Source organism: Suricata suricatta, chromosome 1 (genome assembly GCF_006229205.1).
Source record: "Suricata suricatta isolate VVHF042 chromosome 1, meerkat_22Aug2017_6uvM2_HiC, whole genome shotgun sequence".
NCBI lineage: Eukaryota > Metazoa > Chordata > Mammalia > Carnivora > Herpestidae > Suricata > Suricata suricatta.
In genome coordinates this window covers 139,934,019-139,958,706 of record NC_043700.1, presented here as the reverse complement: position 1 = coordinate 139,958,706, position 24,688 = coordinate 139,934,019, and the positions used below count along the sequence as shown (strand labels likewise).

The following is a 24,688-nucleotide window of genomic DNA, read 5'->3' as shown; positions in this document are numbered from 1 at the left end:
TTTTTAACCATTTAATCCAAGCATTTAGAGTGGAGTGGTGGTCCTGATGTTTCATGACTAGACTTAGGGCACCATATACAGTGACAACCCACTTGGCATTTCTAAGCTCTGCACTCAGAAGAAATCAGTGCTCCGAGTGGGAATGAGGCTATCTGCCTAGCCAGAGTAACTTTGGAAGCTCCCTTTACTATTTACTTTAACATTTACAGTGTACATTTGACATACTTCTGTCTGGTACAACTTTGAATTATGCATTATCTGTAACAAAATTTTAATCCAGGTCCATCTTCTGTATCAACTAGCAAACCTTTAGGTTATTGCTCTCTGAAACTTGTGAATATGTATTATTATGACACAAATTAAATTACCATAGATTTTTAGATCAACAAAAACATGCTGAAAGCAACAAAGTATAATCCTTAGAGAAATGAAACATTCTAGGGAAAAGACCCAGAGTGTCCATGCTACTACTATCTTCGATTCATGTATTAGACACTTTCATTGTTGTTGTTTTGATAATTTGAACAAATTCTGATGATCAAATATTGATAATATTCCAGATAGCATAATTTTTCAAATATTTTGTAAATCCTTCTTTGAGAAATGTAAAAGAACAGCACAGTGTCCATTATTTATTGCAGTTAAATCCCGAGCATGCCAACGTAAGTGGAGAACAACTTTAGAAGGAGAAAACACACCTTTTATCTTTCAGGGGAGGAGGGCTCTTTTTATTATTGATTACATCACTCTGACACTCATAACTTTAAATTTTGTTTTAAAAACAAAACAGGAAATTTGTTGGGAACAACCTAGGAAACTGCTGTAGACTGGACACAGAGGTCCCTTGTACTCACCAACCATTACTACCCAGAAATTCACTTTCCAGAGCTCTTCTGTGCATGAATCTTGGAGGATCTTTACATTCTACTTCTATAATTAGGTACTTTTATTTTATTAGGTGACAAATATAGTTTCTAGGTAAAGAAAATGAAGGATAAAATAGTTAATATTCACCTTGCTGACTTTGACAAGGTCAGCATAGCAAGTCTTTAAACAGTGTGGTGGTTAAGAGTGCATTCTTGTAAACCTAGAATCCTACATAATATAAACGGGTAGCATATTGTCAGGAGATTATACTTGAAAGAAGTATGTGGAAATATATCTATATATCATGTATTTTAGAACTAATTTACTATAAAATAACTAACACTTATATTAATGCTTTTTCTATATGAAACTATCTAAAGTGCTTTGCACATACATATACACAATTGCAGAATCCAAAAAACCAAGAGCATTTTTCATAAATTTGCCTGAATTCATTTGGTGCTAAAATATGACCTGAATTTATTTGAGGTTATTTAGAGTCTTTATTTATCCTATTTAATTTGAACTTCATTTATTTCCTGCAGAAATATTAATGTGTTTGATTGTAAAGCATTCCTCCTCGCTAGTTCTGCATGGCTTTGTGTGGGTTGTTTACCATTTTGCCTTTCTAAAATTAAAAGAATAATCTGAATTTCAAAATAATAGGTAGCTGGAAAATATTAACGTGAAGGACTTGGGCGTGTGTCACTCTTTTACTCCTCACAACAATGCTGTAAGATAGGTACTGTTCTTTTCCCTGTTTTTCAGAATGAGGAAACTGAGAAGAGACGAAGTACGAGGCCAAGGTCATAGGGCCCAGTAGTGGTGGAGCTGGGCCGCCAGCCCCAGTGATCCTGAATCTGTCCTTGGAACTATTGTGCTCTCCTTCCTGCCTCCCTTTGTAAAGTGATTGCTTGGGATGTTGACACAAGTTAGGGATTTAATCCTAGTTCTCTGTGACCTACTCCTGTGCTTGGTTTTTGAATTATTAATTTCTGGGACTTTTAATTGGGAGACAGTACAAGTGTAAAAAGTTATAGATACTTTCATTCTTTTTATATACCTGTCCCCGTGTCTGGCCTAACCAACAGTCCATATGTGGTTTTCAAAAATTGCTACTTTAATCATATATCAGATTATTACATCCTCATCTGCTTCTCTGTTTTCTGAATTTAAATTAACATTTTTTTTTTACATATTTGGTTTTTTTTTGCACATCTTTGTAGGATAAGTGATCATATAGTTACTTATTTAACACTAGAATGTGCCCTTACAGCCTACTTGAAAAACCAGTATGGTGCATCAGAACTAAAAATTAACCAGTTGAATTGAAGAATTAGTGATGATATAATAAACTTGTGAAAAAGCAAGACAAATGATAAGTTCTTTTCCTAGATGGTGATTTCCACTTGTTGCTTCAGACCCTGTGCTGGTTTTTGTGATACGTTTTTCAAGAAGGAATGCTTATTGTGCCCGTTTTCATTTTTGTTATGCCTCATCCTCTGAGAATTTCCCTTTATTTGCATATTTACACACATGAAATTCACGTGATTTTGTGTTTGAGTATGAGTACTGCAGGTGTGTACAACGTAATAGCTTCAAAATTACTGAGCGATGCAGCTGGTGTACTTTTTAAAAATCTCTATAGGTTCTCAAAATTTATTTCCAAAGCCATCTTACAGCTTTACGACACAGAAATACCTATTATATTTATAATCCTCGCATTCTTTTCCATCCTGTTACCTCACATGGAATATTCTGTGTACAAGAATGTTGACTTTATGGAAAAAGGAGAGCGTACTATACTTTTAACTGAGCACACATCTGTATTGAATTATAAATTATTTATTTTGTCAGTCTTCAAAGCAGCATCTTTTTCTTTATTTTTGGTTTGGGGAAGAACTGTATGGGTGGAGGGCTTTGGAAAAGGTATTTGGACTTTTTCTTGGTTATTTTCAGAAAAGTCACTAATTTGTATTGTGAAATTTGACCTGAATCTAAAAAACATTCCACATATTTTGCAGCTTCACCGAATGGTCAAAACAAATGTTGAATGAGGCCAATGTTGTGTGCACTTAAAACACAAAGAGCCTAATCTTGATTTTCAGTGGGAAAAAAAAATCTTTGTTATTTTAATGGGATATGAATCCTTGTTTCCTTTTGTTAGAAACTTTGAAATTATTTGAGCTTTGAAACAAATTTAATAGTCGCAGTTGATATCTCTGCTTGGAGTCCTAGTCCTCCTTGGGTACATTCCCAGCCCTTTTCACTGTTATTCTCTGGGTTAAGCTGAAATAATTTTAGGAAATCTCCCTTTCAGTTGTCCTTTTGAAACCTTGTTTTTAATAGCACTTTTCTTTCTTGGCTTGCATGACATTTTATCTTTCTTTTCCTTTCTTTTTGCCGTTTGCAAAGACTCTTGGGAGGATTTGACAGATTTGGTGGAGCAAATGCGCGATGATACAGAAGGTGCGTGCCACACCAACATCTTTCAGCTTTTTTTCCTTTCTTTTCTTTCTTTCTTTTTTTCTTTTTTTTAAATTTCTAATCACCTTTTGATTGTTTTCCATAAGCGAGACTGTCAGCTTTAGGTTTTGTTTTCCATGGCAATAGCTGGAGTAGCAAAAATACTTGCCATATTTTCCATACAGGTACTCCATTTGTACAGGATTAGGGACTTCAGAGTCTTGCATTTAAGATCTCTATCCTTGTGGTTCCAAGTAAAGCATATATGTTTAAGGATATTTGTTAACTAATATGTTTTAAGGGGACTTTATCTCAAAATTATATCAAAATTTTCTGTGGCTATTTTTTCTTTGTTGGGAAGATGTAAAAAAAATTTTTTTATCATTTGTTAAAAAACATATTTCTGTGAATATTCACAGTAGTCAAAAACAAACCGATCCCAGGAATCTGAAATATCCAGTCTTGAATGTTGTTCTGATTTTTAGATTTTTTGTAACATGGAGCATTTTCAGCTTGGTCCTGTAATAGTATTACTTTCCAGTGAAACTACTTTCAAAAGTAGCACATTTGCTCCAATATATGAAGTTTCCCCAAACCAATAATTGTTTCTTCTGTAACTAGCGCCTAACTTTAGAGAGCTAAAGGTAAATTAGACATTTTATAATAAAAATAGAAAAATTGAAGTTGGGCTCCACTTTATCACTTACATTCTCCCACTTTGGGTACTAGATGTCCCCCAGCTTTAGCACACACTCTTCCAGCGCACACAGGACTCTGGCCCTGCCTTCCAGGAGTGCCATCAGCCTCCTCCCTGCCTTGTTCCTGCAGCACTTAACCGCCCTGCGCCCACTGTTCCTCCCACACCGCCCTTTCGTCTAGATGCGTGCTCCTTAACAGCTGTGGTCCACATTCATTTCTCCATCCCCTCAAGTCCTTCAGAGAACTTGGAGCTTAAGGATTTTTACTTGTTCTCTGCCTTTTGTGTTTATCGTCCTAGTTCAAGTGTACTATCCTTGAGAACAGAGGTGGTTTTAACTTCTTGGTGTCCATGTGAGACCTGGGGTGGTATTGCGCTCAGCCCATTTGGTCACACCAGACAAGAGTAAGGCAGTTCTGTCCCTACTGATGCCTAGCAGTTTCTTCTTCAACACTTTGAATAAGTAAATTATTTTGAATTTTATCTCATTTCCCATAGTCAAACTATGCCTTTATTGCATCTTTGACACTGCTTTTTAATATAACTAGTTACATATAATTTGCTGAAAAAGAAAATCAGTATTACCTAGTTGACTGACAGTTCATAGGCAACCAAAAAAAAAAAAACCAAAAAAGAGAGAAGGGTGTTGATTCATTCAGTGAGTAGCACTTACTATTATGTTAACTGCTATTATTATTAATCATTTCCAGGCACCACACAGGTATAAGGTTTTGATTCCTTTAATTGACTAGATACTAAAAAAAAAATGCTGCATAAAATCCAACAAATCTGTGCCCTTTCTTGAAGACTTCTTCCCTAGGACTCAACCTGCAAAATTCCATTTCTTTAATACAAAGTACTACTGAAAGAATCAAGCCTACTGTGAGAGTCAGCCTCTTCTTTTTCATCTTGTTTTTGCGGGAATTTTTGTGAATGATTATCATAGGTGAAATCAGAAAGGGAAATAAGGTGAATTATAACAGCACAGCACATAAAAAGCCCAGAAGATGTGAACTGTGTCAATACTTTGATGATCTTAGTAAATTTCCAGTCATGTGGCATATGGTAATGTTGGTCAAGAATATATTTACAGAAGAGTCTTTCTGAAATGTAGTTTTTTAAAAAATAAGAATCAGAATGGTGGAAGAGAAAGAGCTTTACTCATTAACTTTATTGAGTCATTTCATCCCTGTCTTTTTTATCATCATTTTCTACTTCTCTTGCCTCATTTCAGTTATGTAAATGCTAGTTTTACTGTGTTATTACGTAACAAAAGAGTTTTTCTAACAGTACTTGTAACAAGAATAAACATGAATTAAAGATTATTCCCCACATGTAACACTAGCAACTCAGAGTCTGGGGTGTGTCCTGGTTTCAGATCTGCAGGCTCAGATCTTTTACCGCTGAACTGTTTGAGTTCTGGCTCTTGTCTGTTATGGATGTGTCAGAACAGTTGACTTTTTAATAGATGAAGCATTAACACTGGCTTCCAGCCTCCTGAAAATTTGCTTTTTAACATAACAAACTCTAGGAGGTTGCAGATTAGAACTATGAGCTTTTGGGTTTTGTTTTGTTTTAAATTTGTCAAGATTGAAGTTTCTTCTGACCAACTGATTTCTTACAGTGATTGTTTTACATGCAATGTGTCTATCACTCTTGTCAAATAGAATATGAAGTGTCTTCTGAGGGTGGAAAGGTGTCTTGCTTACAACACTGATTGATCATATGGCATCTCATCTCATTATATACTATTAGCTTGTGTCTAAAAGTATGGAAACTCATGAGAAAATTATGAAGATTAAATGAAATAATAAAAGCACATAATTTACTATCTTTAGTTTCTCAAATATTAAATTCCTTTCTGTACTCATTACTAGCCTCTTAAACAGGTTCTGTGAATTAGCAGTTGTCCAGATTACTGCCCATCTCTCTGAGCATTGAAATAGTTGGGATGTTCTTTGAATTAGGGAAGTGATACACCTGTGTGAAGTTATTTGATCAAGATTGCTATACTGGTTCCTTGACATTTTCTTTTGGGTTAAGACTTAATGTCCACCATCAGGAAGAATAGAAGGAACATATCTAAGAGATATTCTTCGCATGTAACACTGTGTCACATAGTCATTGAGAAAAGGTTTATTTTAAATTAAATAAAATTGTTGTACTTATGATTATGGAGAACCATAATAATTTTAGTCATTAACAATGTTTTAATCTTTGTACATCCCAAGCATTTCTAAATATGTAACACATACTAATTTGTTTCATCTTCAAAACCCTAGTATTGTTTCATTGATGAGGAAAGTGAAGCCTACCCCATTAAGAAAATTTCCAGGTAGAAATACCACTCAGTAATAAAAAGGAACAGGCTGTTGATACACCCAACAGCTTGGCTGAATCTCTAAGGAATTATGCTAAGTGAAAAAAAAAGCCAATTAAAAAAGTTACATACTGTGTGATTACATTTATATAATATTCTTGTAATGACAAAACTACAGAAATGGAAAATAGTAGTTGCCAAGGGTTAGGGGAGGGTAAGGAGCTGGAGGAAAGTGGGTTTGGCTTTAAAAGGGCAAGATGAGGGGTTCTTGTGTTAATGGCAACATTGTGCATCTTGACTGTAATTTGTAATTCAGTATGAGTATTCTGGTTATGATAATGTACTCTAGTTTTTGCAAGGTATTACCTTTGGGGGAACTAGGTTAAGGGTACACACAACCACTGTACTTTTTTTTTTTTTAGCACTGCATGTGAATCTATAATTATCTCAAAAAAGTGCAGAGAAAAAGAAAAGAGATAAGAAACCTTTCCAGAGTCACACAGGGAAGAATTCAAGTAGAGTTCAAACTCTCACAGTCTCACTCCAAAGCTTGTACCCTTAACCACTGCACCAGAGTTCAAACTTATTTGATTCAAGACCTACTGTAAAAATATGTTTTCGTCAAAACTCACTATATACGTCATCTATTTGTATGTATTTAGAACATAAGTTTCATAAAACAATACATGACCTCACTATGGTAAGACATAGTAAATCAATCTTACACTCCACTAAGGGGTGTGACCTTTAGTTTGAAAGCTGCTCTAGGTACTACATTCTAAGAAAGAGCTCTTACTGAAATGACCCGATTTGGGGTTCTGTTTCGAGCATCCTCCAAAGGCTGGGCCACTAACCCTTCATTCCTTCTTTTTCTCTATAAGCCATCTCCTCTGATGAAAGCACCTAATAATTGCCACTAATATCCCTATGTTAATGATTTATCCAGCCTCAAACCTTAATGTGTATTTATAGCTATGTGATGAAAAATATGTTGAGAATACTTTCACTTAAATGTGCTTACTGTATCTGAAACCAACCTGATTTTACCCCTTACCCCCAGTTCCTCCGTTTTTTTCATTTTCATTTCTAGTCTCTCAGGGTAAAAACTGTGGATTATTTGTGATTCCTCTCTTTCCTTAACTGGTACAGTCCTTCATGGCAGGCAGTTTTGGTCCTCTTCCCCGCCCCCCCGCCCCCAATTCATTTTGCATAATCCTCTTAGACTCATCTTCAAACTTATCTTCAAAGTTTTGATTACACTACTTCTCTGCTCAAAACCTACAGTGGTTCCCATTCCGTTTCATGAATATGAAAGTCTGCTTTTAGAGACCTCTGTCATCTGACTACCCTTCCTGTGCTTTCCAGCTCTCCCCATGCCATTCCGATTCTCTTCACCTCATTTCACATACCCGTTCGCTCCATGTTTCCTGTGATTTCACTTTGAGGGTCTGCCTCAAGTCCTGCAGTATATGGTGGTGTCTCATTTGGAGCATAAGTGTACAGTATTCCCAGCATTAAACTAAAGATCAAGATTATCCCTGATTTTTAGTCAGGTCTGGGGTTTACCCTAATTATAAGCTAAAAAATTAGCCTGATTCTGTTTTTGGATACTGGCAAAAGACACAAGACTCCTAGCCAGAGACCAAGGGCTTTATTGCTCTCAACACTGCAAACAGCCTGAACATCAGCACACTTGTGTCTTGCACAAGAGTCCTACCTAGGAGACACCATGTGCTTCAGCAAGATGTTCTGCATGTGGTGGGTGGGTGTCACAGCCGAGGAACACTAACTTTGGAGAACCCATTGCTTTTATTGGAAGCAGTCAGAAAGCCTCACCTCTCATGACTCTCAGCTGCATAAACAGCCCTTACCAATGACCCAGGTAAAAGAGTGGTCAAGGTCTTGCAGTCTTGATACAATCCAGTAAAGATGTGTAGTGGCACAAGAGGACCAAGAAGGATTGTCTCTCCTAACATTTACAGGTAAAATATAAAAAAATGAGAAATTTCCCCAGTATCAGGGAATGTGAGAAATTAAGATCTAACTCCTCTAGATGAGAGCTGTAGCTGCTCTCAGTCACAGTGATGCCCTCAACATTTAAATTATTTCTATGGAATAAGCTGAGCAAAGCAAGCAGTTTTGGGGTTTGTACTTATCTCCTAAATTTCTTAGGTTGCCTCAAAACAAAGATGACTATTGTCCTGACTTATAAATGTTTCTGGAAATTTTCTAGGTATTCTGTGGTGTTGAGTTTGGGAACTTTTCAAAACAAAAATTGCTTATATTATGATGTGGGAGCCCAATGAAGAAGAAACTAGTGCATTTTCTTTTTTTTTTCTTTTAAATTTTCTTTTATAGTTTCTTGTCAAGTTGGTTTCCATATAACACCCAGTGCTCATCCCAACAAGTGCCCGCCTCCATGCCCATCACCCCCTTCCCCTCCCCTCATCCCCACCAGCCCTCAGTTTGTTCTCAGTATTCAAGAGTCTCTCATGGTTTGCCTCCCTCCGTCTCCCTGTCTCCCATGGTGCTCTGTTAAGTTTCTCCTGTTCCACTTATAAGTGAAAACATACAGTATCTGTCCTTTGCCTGACTTATTTCACTTAGCATAGGGGCACATGCACCCCAATGTTCATAGCAGCACTTTCAACAATAGCCAAATCATGGAAATAGCCCAAATGTCCGTCAACTGATGAATGGATCAAGAAGATGTGGTTTATATATACAATGGAGTATTACATGGCAATGAGAAAGAATGAAATATGGCCATTTGTAGCAAAGTGGATGGAACTTGAGGGTGTTATGCTAAGTGAAACCAGTGCATTTTCATAGGGAACTCAGAAAAGGCTGTAAATGGACATCTTTTAAAGATTAGAGAAGTGGATGCCTAAAAGAAAAAATTTTTTTCCTTTACTGTTCACAATACTTCTGACACCAATTATGTGGGAGGTTTTCCCACACCAACTAATTCTCCTGCATTAGTTCAATTCTGACACTATCTACCTGGAGTTAGTGCAGACTCCACAGGTTGGGGGTTACTCCTACAAGGTGCCCCTTCATTTCAGATGTTAATTGGTAGGCCAGGTTGTCACCTCTGCTTCTGACCAACCAGGTCTAAATCAGAGGTTCTTGTGACCCCCTCGGAAAGTTTGATAATTTGCCAGAATGGCTCAGGCTTCAGCAAGGGAGTTTCCTTGCTAGATTATGGTGTATTATAAAAGGGTACAGCTCAGGAACAGCCAGGTGGAGGAGGTGTATAGGGCTGTGTGTGTGTGGTAGGGGTGCAAAATTTCCATACTCTCTCTGGGTGCTGCACCCTCCTAGCACCTCAGTGTGTCCACAACCCAGTGGCTCTTTCTTTCTTTTTGTTAGGAGTTTTATGGAAGTTTCACTACATGGGTTTGGTTGATTAAAGTACTGGTTGTTGATAACTGAACTCAATCTTCAGCCCCTCTCCCCTCTCTGGGGCTGGGGTTGGGGTACAGCTGAAACTTCTGACCCCCCCCCTTTTTTTAAATGTTTTTTATTTATTTTTGAGAGAGAGGACAGCGCAAGCAGGGGAGGCTCAGAGAGAGAGGGAGGCACAGAACCTGAAGCAGGCTCCAGGTCCGAGCTAGCTGTCAGCACAGACCCTGATTCTGGGGCTCGAACCCACAAACTGGGAGATCATGACCTGAGCCAAAGTTGGACGCTCAACTGACTGAGCCACCCAGGCGCCCGCCCCCACCCCCTCGCCCTTTAATCACATGGCTGTTGCTCCTGGGTAACCAGCTACCTTCCTTAGGGACCTTCCAAAAGATGCTCCTTTACCCTAAACTCTGGAACTATTTCAGGAGCCAAGGACAAAACCCAAATATTACAACAAAAGATGCTTCTGTGGCTCTTATCACTTAGGAAATTACCAGGGTTTTAGGAGCTCTTTGTTAGGGATCAGGGTAAGAACCAATGTGTGTGTGTGTGTGTGTGTGTGTGTGTGTGTGTAGTTATTATTTCACAGTGCCTTACCAAGAATGAGTGGTAGTATATAAAAGAATGGTTTGGAAACATTAAATCACCAAATAAGATCATTCATTTCAGTGTTAGTGCCAATCAGAAGGGATTTTTGGTTATTTTCAGAGATAGGAAAACCGTAAAAAGGTAGCCTTCTCATCGGAGGCTGGCAGTTAAACCTTGACCTGAAGCAAGAGAAAACAGAACCTCTTTTTTATTTTTAATTATGGAAGTTTTCAAGTACATAAAGTAGAATAATGATTCCTAAAGTTTCCATCACCCAGCTTCAATAATTGTATATGTTTTCTGATCATGTTTCATCGATTTCCATATTTTTGTTTCTGGGGGACTTACAACCCCAAACTTAGGATTTTTTTTTTTTTAACTTTACGGTTGTGTGAAAGGGCTATGCGCTCAGTAGAAACCATAGTTCAAATTGCGACTTTTCATCTTTTTCAAGCTTTCCCTTGATGCTCAAGCTTGACTGGGAGCAGAGACATGTGGCTCCCAGTCAAGCCATGCGGTCACAAGGGTAAACAGCCGATACACTTAAAACCGTCCTGTGCCATAAAACCATTCTGGTTGTCACTTTCAGTACAGTATTCAGAAGTGACATGGGGCATTCAACACTTTGTTATAAAATAGGCTTTTGTTAGACAATTTTGCCCAACTGTGGGCTAATGTGAATGTTTGAGCATATTTAATGTAGGCTAGGTGTATTAAAGGTTAGGTGTTAATTTACAATATTTTCAAGTTAAAATGCATTTGTTGGGATGTAACCCCATCATATCTTGAAGAAGATCTGTATTTTAAAGGGAACTCCAAACGGTATGCCTTACCATTTGTAAGCAATTCGATATTAACAATAATTTCTTAATAGTATCTACTATTTACTCAACTCATTTTCAAAGGCTGCTTGCCTTAAATATGTGTCTTTTTAACTTATGTCTCTTAAGTCTCTAGGTTTTATTATTTTTTAATACTTCTATCCTCCTCCTAATTTTACTTGTTTTTTTCTTTCCAAGTTATTTAAATTCCTGTTTGTTAACATAATATAAGCTTCAGGTGAAGAATTTAGTGATTCATCACTTATATACAGCACCTGGTGCTCATCAAACCCGGTGCCCTCCTTAATACCCATTGCCTAGTTAACCCATGCCCCTGCTTACCTCTCCTCCAACAAGTCTCTAGGGTTTTTTCTTTTTATTTAATTAATTTTTTAAATGTAGATCCAAGTTAGTTAGCATATAGTGCAACAATGATTTCAGGAGTAGATTCCTTAATGCCCCTTACCCATTTAGTCCCCTTTCACAATCCCTCCAGTAACCCTCTGTTTGTTCTCCATATTTAAGAGTCTCTTGTGTTTTTGTCCCCCTCCCTGTTTTTATATTATTTTTGCTTGCCTTCCCTTATTTATTCCCTAGGTTTTTTTTTAAAGAACAGCCTTATTTAGATATATTTTACATACCATAGTTGAGATGTATTTCACTAACCAGAAGAGTTACCACTTTAAACTGTACCATTCAGTAGTTAGTATATTTACAAAGTTGCACGTCCATTACTACTGCCTAATCCCAGCGTATTCTCGTCACCCTATACAAGACCAGTGCTCTAACCCCGGAGCTATGGAACCACCTTCTCCTTCTCATCACCCTACAGACAAATCCTATACCTGTTAGCATTGACTCCCTATCCTGCTTCTCCCCAGGTCCTGGCAACTACTCATCTACTTTCTCTTTCTATAAATTTACCTGTTCTAGACATTTCATGTAAACAGTCATTAAACATGGGGCCTCTAGTGCCTGGCTTCTTTCATTCAGCATGGAGTTTTCAAGGTTCGTGCATGACATGGCATGTATCAGTCCTCATTCCTTTTTATTGCTATGAAGAACATTTCATTGTACATAACCACATTTTATTTGTCCATTCATCAGTTGATGGACATTTGTACTATTTCCATGTTTAGACTGTTATGAGTAAAGTTGCTATGAACATCCATGTAGGAGTTTTATATGGACATGTGTTTTCACTTCTTTTGGATAGGCACCCAGAACGGGAATTGCTGGATCGTACTGGTGACTGTGGTTTAACCTTTGGGGAACTGCCAGACTGTTTTCCAAAGCAGCTGTACCATTTCACACTCCTGCCAACAGTGCACAAGGGTTCCAGCTGCTCCACATTCTTGTCAGCGCTTGTTATTTTCCTTTAAAAAAAATTTTTTTAAAATACATCCATCCTAGTGAATGTGAAGTGGTATCTCATTGTGCTTTTGATTTGCTTTTCCCTAATGAGCACTTTTTCATGTAGTTTTTGACATTTGTATATCTTCTCTGAAAAAAAAAAAGTTCAAATCTTTGTCCATTCTTCTTTACTGGGTTGTCTTTTGTTGAATTGTAAGAGTTCTTTGTATATTCTGGATATTGGATATGGTGTGTAAATTTTTTTCTCCCATTTTGTAGGCTGTCTTTTCACTTTTTAATGATGTCCTTTGAAGCCCAAATTTTTAAAATTTTTATAAAATTCAGTTTGTTTTTTTCGGTTGCTGTGCTTTTGTTCTCACTAGTTTAAAAAAATATATACATATATATTTAACAGAGAGAGAGAGCACAAGTAGGGAAGGGGCAGAGAGAGAGTGAGAGAGACGGAATGTGAAATAGGCTCCAGGCTCCAGGCTATCAGCACAGAACCCAATGTGGGGCCCAACACCATGAACCATGAAATCATGACCTGAGCTGAAGTTGGATGTTTAACTGACTGAGCCACCCAGATGCCCCACTTTTGGTGTAATTTGAAAAACTATTTAGTCATGTTGTATAATCCTTTTTATATGTTGCTACATTTGGTTTGTAAATACTTTGTTGAGGGTTTTGCATCTATATTCATAAGAGTTATTTAATTTTTTTATATCATTGCCTGATTTTGGTCTCAAGGTAATATTGGTATCATAGAATGAATTGGGAAATGTTCCATCTTCTATTTTTTGGAATTGCTTATGAAGGATTATTTTCATTCATTTTTATAAAAATGTTTGATAGGTTTCAGTAATAAAGCCATCTGGTCCTGGCTTCTTCCTGGGATGTTGTTTTTTCTTTTCTTTGTTTTGTTTTGTTTTTTGAGAAAGAACAGGGGAGAAGGGCAAAGGGAGAGAGAGAGAGAGAGAGAGAGAGAGAGAGAGAGAGAGCGCGAGAGTGCGTCCATGCGGAGCCTAATATGAGGCTTGATCCCCATACGGAGCCTAATATGAGGCTTGATCCATGATCCCTGGGATCATGACCTGAGCCGAAATCAAAAGTCAGAGGCTCAGTTGACTAAGCCACCCAGGCTCAGGCTCCCTGTGGGATGTTTTTTTAGGTTACAAATTCTGTATCTTTACCTATTAAGATTTTCTGTTTCTTAAGTCAGTTTTTTTAATTTGTATCTTTCTTAGAAATTATTCATTTTATCTAGGTTGTCTAATATTTTGGCATACAATTTCCAGTAGTATTCTCTTCTAAATCCTTTTTGTTTCTATAAGGTCAACAGTAATATCTCCTCTTCATTCCTGAGTTTAGCAATTCAAGTCTTCTCTCTTTTTCTATTGGTCAGTTAAGCTAAATGTTTGTCAGTGTTGTTGATCTTATCAAAGAACCAACTTTGGGTTCCATTGATTTTCTCAGTTCTTTAATGTGCTATTTATTTCTATTCTAATCTTTTATTACCCTTTCTTTTTGGGGCTTTTCATTGATATATGTTTCTTGGTTGCCCTTGAGGAAGCTTTTGTGAAATCATGGAATTAAGATAGGCTAAGAGCTAAAAGAGTCATGTAGGTCAGTGCCTTCTCCAACTTTAATGCATATACAGATCACCTCGGGGTCTGGTTGAAGTGCAGAACCTGACTCAGTAGTACCATTGGAGCCTAAGGTCTCCCATTTCCAAAAACTTCCAGGTGATGGTCAGTTTTGGTGCCAGGGCTACATGTGCAGTGACAAGGATCTAGTTCATTTGGTATCCGGGTCATTTGTGGGGTTTTCCAAACCATGTTGTTGCTCTCCATTCCAGGGATAATAGTATACTCCCCCCGCTTGAGAATCGGTGCTGCAGGGAGTCATTAGGATTGATAGGGGATGTGTTGTCTCTGTCTGATAAAAGAATTCCCTAACAAGTTTAACCCTCATTTCACAGATGAGGAAATAGAAGCCCCAAAGAAGTGAGACGCCTTGCCTGGTGTCATAAGTTAATTGGTGCATAGAGGTGATTAATACCAAACAGATCAAGAGTAGTGGTGTCATTTAGTTTAGAGAGAGAGAGAGAGAGAGAGAGAGAGCACAAATGGGGGAAGGACAGAGAAAGGGGAGGGGGAGAAACAATGTGAAGCAGGCTCCATTCAGGCTCTGAACTGTCCACACAGAGCCTGACATGGGGCTGGAACCTGTGAACCATGAGATCATGACCTGAGCTGAAGTCAGATGCTTAACTGACTGACCCCTCAGATGCCCCTAAAAGGATTTTATTTTTAAGTAATCTTTACACTTAGCGTGGGGCTCAAATTTACAACCCTGAGATCAAGAGTTGCATGCCCTACCGACGGAGCCAACCAGGCCCCCCATCTATTGATTATTTTTTTAATTTTTTAATACTGTATTTATTTTGAGAGCTTCTTTATTAAAGTGCCTGGGGGGGGTGGACGAGGGGGGGGGGGGGGGGGGGGGGGGGGGGGGGGGGGGGGGGGGGGGGGGGGGGGGGGGGGGAGGGAGAGAATCCCAAACAAGCCCCACACTGGCAACGCAGAGCCCAACTTGGGGCTGGAATGAACCATGAAATCATGGCCTGAGCTGAACCCAAGAGTCAGAAGCTTAACTAAGTGAGCCACTCAGGAGCCCCTTCTATTGATTATTTTTAAATGAGAATTGAGTCAAAGTTCATGATTCTCTTGTATAAATAAGCGTCATTAGAATCGTTAAATGGTGTTTTATTGTAAGATCTTTTTAGTGCTTTCAGTAATTTGTTCACTATCAAGGACTAGTAATTTTATGCCCAGTTTTGTACTCTGAGAACTACAGGAGCACCTATGTGGCTCAGTTGGTTGAGTGTCTGACTTTAGCTCAGGTCATAATCTCACCATTTATAAGTTTGAGCTCTGCATCAGGCTCACTACTCTCAGTGTGGAGCTCGCTTTGGATCCTCTTCCCCCCCCCCCGCCCCTCCCCTGCTTGCATGCTCTCTCAAAAATAAATAAAATATTTGGAAAATTGTAATAAATATGTTAAAAAAGAAGTAGTACAGAAAAAGTGCAAAATCAATTTATATAGGAATAATTGGCCTTCAAACATTCTGAACACAGTAAGCTTTCCTTTACCTTAATTTGTCATTTTCAATCTCATATTAATGCTCTTAGGTGTCTTTTGAAAATCTCTATATGGCAGCTTTTGTTTCTCATAGAAATTTTTGATCTATCAAATAACCATGAAATTGTAAAGGTTAACTGCTTATGTTACATGTGAATTAATTCCCAACTTATCAAGAATTGGAGGGGCACCTGGGTAGCTCAGTCGGTTAGCCCTCCAGCTTTGGCTCAGGTCAGATCTCACGTCTGTGGGTTCAAGCCCCGCATCGGGCTCTGTGCTGACACCTAGCTCAGAGCCTGGAGCCTGCTTCCGGTTCTGTGTCTCCTTCTCTCTCTGCCCCTCTCCCTCTCATGCTCTGTCTCTCTCTGTATCAAAAATAAATAAAACATTAAAAAAATTTTTTTAAAGAATTGGATACAATATAACATACTTAATAGTAATATATGTTAAGTATAACTTAATTTTCTTCAATTCTTAAAACATTTCAAGATTTCTCCATATGAACATTAGTCATTGCACTAATGAGATGGAAGGGGGTCTTGGTCAGATGATGGGTTTGAAGAACAGTGTGACTCAGTGTCACTCTTAGCTCTGTGACTTTGGGTTCGCTTTTGTCATCATTATTAACTAAATGAGCCTCATTATTCTGTCAAGTTCACTAATATTTCCTCACATAGAAATTAGCGGTCTTGAAGACCTGTAATGAACATACACATATTCTTGAAAGAACTTTGGTTTGAAAATCAATATCATTTATTATTGTAACTATGGTTGTTTCTGTAGCTTCTTTAATCCATTGCTCCTGGTGTGTCCCCCACTATGGTACTTTGCACCACTACCCATCTACTCACCAAAACTAGAAAACTACTCTCCATTCCTCCTCCTCCTCCTTTCACATCTGAGTGGTCATCAAGTCCTGAAATCCTGACATTCTACCCCAGAACAGCCCCTGAAGCTAATACCCTCTCCTCTAAACAGCCCCGACAGCTCTAGCTTCACCCCTTCTTATCCCTCTCCCCAGCTACTGCAGGAGACCCTTACTTGCTCCGCAGCTTTGAGCTCTTGCACCCTTGCAGTTCGTCTTCCATGTGGCTATGACAATGGCTTCTCTAAAATTCACATCTGTGGGCTGCCTGACTGGTTCAGTTGGAAGAGCATGTGACTCTTGATCTCGGGGTCATGAGTTCAAGCCCCATGATGGATGCAGAGATTACTTAAAACTTTAAAAAATAAGATTCAAATCTGTGACAGCACACCTCTCATTAAACTCTTTACTGTTAACATGAAATTTGTACTCTTTAACAAATCCTTAGCAGTCTCTCATTTACCTCTTTCCCTCATCTCATCTCACAGCATTTACTCATATGTACCATAAACTAATAGCACTTCTTCCATTTTATTTTTCTTCATGTGCCAAGTTCTCTTCATTCTTCAGCGCCTTTATCCAAGCTGTTCCTTCCATTCTGTTCCCTTCCCAGCTCTTTGCCTACCCCTCCTTGCGTGACTAATGTCTGTCTGTCCTTTAAGACTGAACTCAAAAGTCTCACCCTCTGTTACTAACATATATGGCACCTAATGATTTCTTTATATTACCTTTGTACTATGCTACCTTTATGAATTATATTTTTTAACAAATTTTATTTGTTTGAATTTCTGGTTGTAGAATCAGATCGTGTAAGAGCAGTAATATTTTATCCACTCTTTTACAGGTTATACATCTCAATTTCTTTATCTTCTATAATTGCATTCCTCCACCTTCAGTATAATGTTTAGCAATAACCATATTAATACATATTTCTTAATTTTCTTAAAATGCTACAGAGTGAATAAAAATATTTCATTAGCTGGAAAAAAAAAACAGTCTTAAGGTGCCTGGGTGGCTTAGTTAGTTGAGCGTCTGACTCTTGGTTTTGGTTTAGGTCATGATCTCATGGTTTGTGAGTTCGAGCCCTGAGTCAGGCTCTTCACTGACAGCGTGGAGCCTCCTTAGGATTCTCTCTCTCCCTCTTTCTCTACCCCTCACCATTGTCTTGCTTTCTCTCTTTCTCTCCTTCTCTCAATATAAATAAATAAAATTTAAAATAATACCCTCATCTTCTGGGAACTTGTATATATACCTGCCCTTTAAATTTGAAGGGAAGGGGCATCTGGGTGGCTCAGTCGGTTAAGCGTCTGACTCTTGGTTTCAGCTCAGATCGTGATCTCACAGTTTTGTGGGTTCAAGCTCCGCATCTGGCTCTGCGCTGGCGGCCCTCCCCCTACTTGCGCTGTCTCTGTTTCTCTCAAAATAAATCAATAAACTTAAAAAATTTTTTTTTGAAGGAAAAGGGGGGGTCAGGTCAGGTAGCTTTCTTCTGTGCATATTCCCATATCCTGCATATACTTTTGTTAGTGTTCTTATTACAGTACGTTTACGGCCTCTCAAACTTTCCCACATCCAATGGCAGAGGAAACTGTATTAGACTTGTAAACAGTGTGCCTGAAATTTTACATTAATATCATGTCTAGTACCTTAGCCTTAAAATTTATATAAAATTTACATTTGATTCCAAAGAAGGAGGATACTTGACCTTATATAAAAACATCTTAATTTTATTGTTCTGGAATAAAATTGATCTTTGTCAAAGATGAAAAATCTCAAGTGTTCATTGTAAGTTGCTCTGTATTTGTTCTCCAGACATTTGTATAAACCAAGTTTGATAAATAGTGAGTACTTTAATGTCAGGAACTAGGTCTTTTATCCCTGGAACTCCAGCATTAAATATCTAACACCTAGTAGATGTTCACTATTTAATGAAAAAAATGAATGAATGAGCAAAAGTTGTTTTGAAGTAATAGTGCTAAATGTAGCATTGTTAAACATTTTTAGTTATTCTCATAGAAAAAATAGCACTAATGACATTGTGAAAGTCATGCTTTTTTTTTTTACTTTTATTTTTTATCTTAGCATACACATGAGCAGGAGGAGGGACAGATGGAGAGGGAATGAGGAGGGGAAGGGAAGAGAGAGAGAATCTTAAGCAGGCTCCATGTTCAGTGCAGAGCCTGACATGCCGCTCGATTCCACAACTCTGAGATCATGACCTGTACTAAAGAGTCGGACACTCAAGCAGCTGAGTCACCCAGGCACCCCTGAAAGTCCTGCACTTTTAAAAACCATTTTCTGACCTGTACAATATAACAAAACTTTAAAATGAAAACTTTTATAGTTAAAAGTATAAAACATACAGGAAAGATCACACTGTAAGTATTCAGTGTAATGAACTTTCATACACTCAATAATTTCACATAACTAATACCCATATCAAAACCCAGAACTTTACCTGCCCTCCAGAAGTCTTTCCATGTCCACACTGGGTTGCAGCATTGCTTTTTAACAGCATATATTTGTTCCACAAAATCATTTTACACTTGAGTATGATTTAAGTAACAAACTGATTGAATAGATTGTTTTTTATTCTGTGACAAATTAAGTTAGGGATTTGGTGATCAATACTAGTAGCCAACATTACAAAATGGAAAAAAGAAGTAATTAATGTTAAGTACAAATATTTTTCAGTAGTTTGATTTAGTACTAACTGGGAAACATATTTAAAATTATTTGTACCCCTCCTACACTGTTGGTGGGAATGTAAACTGGTGCAGCCACTCTGGAAAACCATGTGGAGGTTCCTCAAAAAACTATCCATAGAACTCCCTTATGACCCAGCAATAGCACTGCTAGGGATTTACCCAAGGGATACAGAAGTACTGATGCATAGGAGCACATGTACCCCAATGTTCAGAGCAGCACTGTCAACAATAGCCAAAACATGGAAAGAGCTTAAATGTCCATCACCTGATGAGTGGATCAAGAAGATGTGGTATATATACACAGTGGAGTACTACTTGGCAATGAGAAGGAATGAAATCTGGCAAGGTGGATGGACCTCGAGGGTGTCCTGCTAAGCGAAATAAGTCAGGCGGAGAAGGACAGATACCATATGTTTGCACTCATAGGTCTAACAGGAGAACAGGAGAAACCTAATGGAGAACCAGGGGGACCAGAGGAGGGAAAGAGAGTTGGGGAGAGAGAGGGATGCAAAACTTGAGAGACTATTGAATGCTGAAAATGAACTGAGGGTTGAATGGGAAGTGGGAGGGGGGAAAAGAGGTGGTGGTGATGGAGGAGGGCATTTGTGGGGAAGAGCACTGGGTGTTGTATGGAAACCAATTTGACAAAAACTATTTTTTAAAAAAAGGAAAAGACATAGAACAAAAATAAAATAATTTGTAATGCCCATACTCTTGTATACTATTCAACACAAAAATGATGATAATAATAAGCATTAAATAATAAACATTTTAGCTTCTGCATTAAATAATAATCAGCAGTAAAGTCTTTTGAGCTTTGTATGCCTAATTGTCAAATTACACTGATTTTTGACCTTCTTTTATTTGCTTAGAGTAGTAGTTCTCAGTGGGGAAAGAGCCTGATTTTGTCCTCCAGGGGATTGGCATTGGGCAGGTATCTGGAGATATTGGTGGTCATAACTGGAGGAAGCTACTGACACCTAGTGGATAAAGGCTAGGGTTACTACTAAACTTAATTCACAGAACAGTGCCTGTTCCCCCACCCGCGAAGAATTATCTGGCCCAGAACATTAGTAGTGCCAAAGTTAGGAGCAATATTTTCTAAAGAATGAGTGGGTTGTTTGTGTTTGATGTGGATTAGTTCAATAGATTATAGCACCATACTAAGTCCAAGGTATTAGGAACTTGATTTCCCTAGGCATCAGTTCATCTTTCTGCATGGCTTATGTACCCCAGACCACAAAGAGATGTCTTAAATATTTTTCTACTGATTATAAGAATGACATGAGGCAATGTAGAAGTATAAATCCATCACCACTTCTGGCAAGAGTCTCCAATCCAGCTCTCCGGTGACATTTTCTTGCCATCTGTTAGGAAGCTAGTTGCTCTCTATCAACATTTATGCGTGTGTACCCACACACCTCTACCCCAGTAATTTCTTCCAGTGACTATGGGAGATTAGAAACACTGGAGTGCACCTAAGTTCCAGTAACAAAGTTGGAATTTAATGTCTGATAAGGCTGTTTTTCATGGCTGTGTTTTAGGGGGTAGTTTTGTTGTCTATTTCATTATCACCTTGTGAGCTTATTCTGGTCTCGACAAGTTGACGTTCCTGAGCAAAGAGAGTCACTTTTGAGGCTTGTGTGCAAGAGAGAATTAATGGCAATATATATACCAACTCTGCAATAAAGTATTTCTTTAAAAATATTACCTCAGAGAACAGCCCAGCAAGTCAAGATTTATATAGTTGGAACTCTGGCTTTGTTGTCTCTTACTGGCTGTGCCCAGGGACCAGCTCCTCTACATGCTTAGCCTCGTTCGTAAGTTGGTGCTACTGTAACTGTCTCACAGCCTGATGCAAGGAGGGATTGAAATCGTAACCGAGAGAACAGGGTAGGCACCATTAAGTGAAGGTAGTGAGTGCCTGGATTATTCTGAGTTCTGCCTGATAAAATGTGGTACTTAGTCCTTTTCATCAAATAGTTTGTCACATTCTATGCTGAGTCTTAAAAATTTGGGAGTCGATATTGTTAATTATTTATAGTTTATGTAATAATGTTTAGTTTAAATAATGATAATGCTATAATTAAATAGTAATACTAATAATGTAAATCTTATCCTTGGAACAAAGTTTAAGTACTTTCTTTTTCTACATTGCCTTTAATTCTTAGGGCGCCTCATAAGCTGTGTAGAGAACGAGGTAGGCAGAGGCCAGGGTGGAATCACACACCAGAGTGAAGGTTGTGCAGTAGTGAGCTATGGTGGGCACCCAGGTTTGGGTGGGGGCAGAGATGGTGGCGAGATCATTAAGACTGTCCTCAACGCTTGAAATTTGAGAAAATAAGTAATTTTCACTGTTGCATCAAGGATATTCCTAGGGGAAACTGGCATCCTTTTTTTTTTTGTTTAACAGCAAGTACTTAGCAGAGCACAAAACTACTGTCTTCATTCTTGCCAAAACACTCAACAGTCCTACCCTCCATTGCTTTTGCACCTTCAATGCTAATGTCAACACAGTGAAACACTAAATTTTTAAATGTGCCGTTTCCAGTAACCAGGATCCACCCTCTCCCTCTTTGGCCGTAGATCCTAATTATCTCATGGCTAACGAACGCATGAATCTGATGAACATGGCCAAGCTGAGTATCAAGGGCTTGATTGAGTCAGCTCTGAACCTGGGAAGAACTCTGGACTCCGACTACGCACCTCTCCAGCAGTTCTTCGTGGTGATGGAACATTGCCTGAAACACGGCTTGAAGGGTAGGCCACGACCCCAGAAGGCAAATGTGCTTGCAGCTATTTTCTAGCAATCCGTGCTCAAGAAAAGTGTTCTTTGTGGAGCCAAAGAATAAGAGGCTTGAATTAGTAATACTAATCTGTTGGAATACACCCTATCTGAGCACAAACAGGGAGACAGAGATGTGGTTGAATAAAAGACATGCAGGGATTAGAAACACATATCGTTAAATGCTAGAGCTGGAAAGTACATTACGAGTATCTAGTCCAATACAGCAATTCTGTTTTGACCGGTGGAAACAGGCCTAGAATTTGAGGTAATTTGCCCAAGGTCACACAGTGAGTGGGGACAGAGCAAGTGCTAGAATTCAGATCTCCTGACTCTTACTTCTGTGTTCTTCCATTTGACCATAAGCTTTTGAGGGCAGAACCTGGTCTTGTTCACTTTGCTTCCTCTCCTCCTCCCTCCCCAGTCATTAATAGCCTGTTTCTGGGTCATGTATTTTTCCCCATCGGACTGTTTTCTTGACTAATACCACACAGCTTTAAGTACTGTATTGTTAAAATGTTACATTGTTATTATAGGTGTAGTTACAAATTCTTCCTGAAAGAGGAAGGACTGAGTCTTGGGGAGTGGGGGATTTTTGGTTTTCACAAAATGTTATCTGTTCTGAAAGCATGAATAATTTTAGAACTGTCTGATAATGTACGATTAGTTCCCCCCCCCCAAAAAGGATTAAATAGATGAGAGAGAAGTATGTAAACGTGTTTGTATGTTGAGGGCATGTTTATGTTTTAAGGATATTAAAACATTGCTCTTTTTTTTTTTATCACCTTAGCTAAGAAAACTTTCCTTGGACAAAATAAATCCTTCTGGGGGCCTCTAGAACTGGTAGAAAAGCTTGTTCCAGAAGCTGCAGAGATAACAGCAAGTGTTAAAGATCTTCCAGGACTTAAGTAAGTTTAAATTTTGTTAGGAAAACATTAACCATTTCCTTCAAGACTAAAGATAATGATGACCATAATCATTTATTTCATAACAGTCCAGAACGTATACTGTGTTTATGCATAGGCATTACTATAAGAGAACTGCCAATATAGAATATTAAGAGAAGTGTTCCTGTGAGGGATAATTATCACTAATTTAAAAGAGGTTGTATTTGGGGTACCTGGGTGGCTCAGTCAGTAGAGTATCTGGCTTCGGCTCAGTTCATGATCTCGCAGTAGTGGGTTCAAGCCCCGCATTAGGCTCTGTGCTGACCGCGAGCTCAGAGCCTAGAGCCTGTCTTTGGATTCTGTGTCTCCCTCTCTCTCTGACCCTCCCTTGCTAATGCTGTTTCTCTCCCTCTCTCTCAAAAATAAGTAAAACATTAAAAAAAAAAGAGGTTGTATTCAGATTAAAATGCCAAAAATTTTCTTATTTTTAAAAAGTACTTGTGGGAATCAGAGTCTCAAATCAGATCGAAAGAAGGAGTGTGCTAGACTCGAGTAAGAAAAAGAATGTATTCAATGCAGTTTAAGCACCAAGATTAAAACAGTTGTCAGGTAAACCTCAGGAATGGACACTGGGAACCTGCCTCAGTGCAAAAAGAGTACTGATCGTTTCCCCAAATTAGGCTGGTTTACCTTCATTCAGAGAGGCCTAAACGGACTGTGTCCACATTGGTAGTATTTGGGCACTTAAATGATCCACACTAAGTTTATGAGGATTTACCAATGCTAATGTGATAGAACATTTTCAGTTGGGCCTTGCAGAGGTTTTTGTCTTCAAATTGTAGTCTCAGTAATTAATTCTTCACAAGAGTATTTGTCCCAAACATACCCCCAGTCCTGCCAGCCCTCGCAGAATTCCTCACATAGGAATGTGGGGGAAGAGGTTGTCAGGAGCACTTCAGTGTGCCTGCTATTACTGAGGACTATTAGCAAGAGTAAGTGAATCTGTCCCGCTACGGTCTCTATCTCTGCTACTTTTAGTTGTTTGATGCTTGTGTTTCTGTAGGACACCGGTAGGCAGAGGAAGAGCCTGGCTTCGTTTGGCATTAATGCAAAAGAAACTCTCAGAATACATGAAAGCTTTGATCAATAAGAAGGAACTTCTCAGGTATGAACATCTTATTGAACTTTGTTCTTTTCTTGCTGTGTTCCATATTATAGGAGGTCAAATCCTATAAACTTGCTGTTTTTGCAGATCAAAAACTGTTGATTCATGACAATTTCATGTAGCTCAACTAATACTTTCTCCTACACCACATACACGCACACTCAAGAATAGATGTTTATTTATTACATGTGTTCCATTGGTCACTGTGGCATATATCTGGTCTTCTGCAGGGTATGCCAAAACTTAATACCCCCAGAAAACAGGAAAGGCTTTTGACTCAACCTTAGCATTTACCCAGACTCAATAAGACAGGAAGTTGACATGTAACATTAAATTTAAAACTAGCACACAAAAAAATTCTAGATGGATTATAGAAAAAAATGTCAAAGAAGAAACAGTAAAAATTTTAGAAAGACAATATGAGGTAGACAAAAATTACTTAAACAAGACATAAAAGTTCTATCTGTAAAGGAAAAATAGATATATTGGTCTACATTAAAATGAAGAATTTCATTCGTCAAAAGACACAAGATTAAAGGGCAGCCCATACAGTGTGAAAGAAGATATTTGTAATACATAGTGCATATATTTAATAAATGATGTGTAATCAGGGT

General features: G+C 38.3%; 1 protein-coding gene across 7 annotated transcripts in view; it reads left to right on the top strand.

Annotated features, from left to right (window-relative positions):
* Positions 1 to 24,688, top strand: part of RUFY3 (RUN and FYVE domain containing 3) — an 82,865-nt gene that overhangs the window by 30,219 nt on the left and 27,958 nt on the right. For 4 of the 7 annotated variants that reach the window (XR_003911005.1, XM_029945166.1, XM_029945176.1 and 1 more), the window contains exons 2-5: positions 3,283 to 3,336; positions 21,824 to 21,997; positions 22,813 to 22,930; positions 23,973 to 24,074. Coding sequence is in view for 6 of the 7 variants with exons in the window: in XM_029945166.1 (XP_029801026.1) it covers positions 3,283 to 3,336; positions 21,824 to 21,997; positions 22,813 to 22,930; positions 23,973 to 24,074 (448 nt within the window). In the remaining variant the exon portion in view is untranslated. The remainder of the gene's footprint in view (positions 1 to 3,282; positions 3,337 to 21,823; positions 21,998 to 22,812; positions 22,931 to 23,972; positions 24,075 to 24,688) is intronic. The other 3 variants (XM_029945198.1, XM_029945169.1, XM_029945192.1) reach the window with 1 other exon arrangement.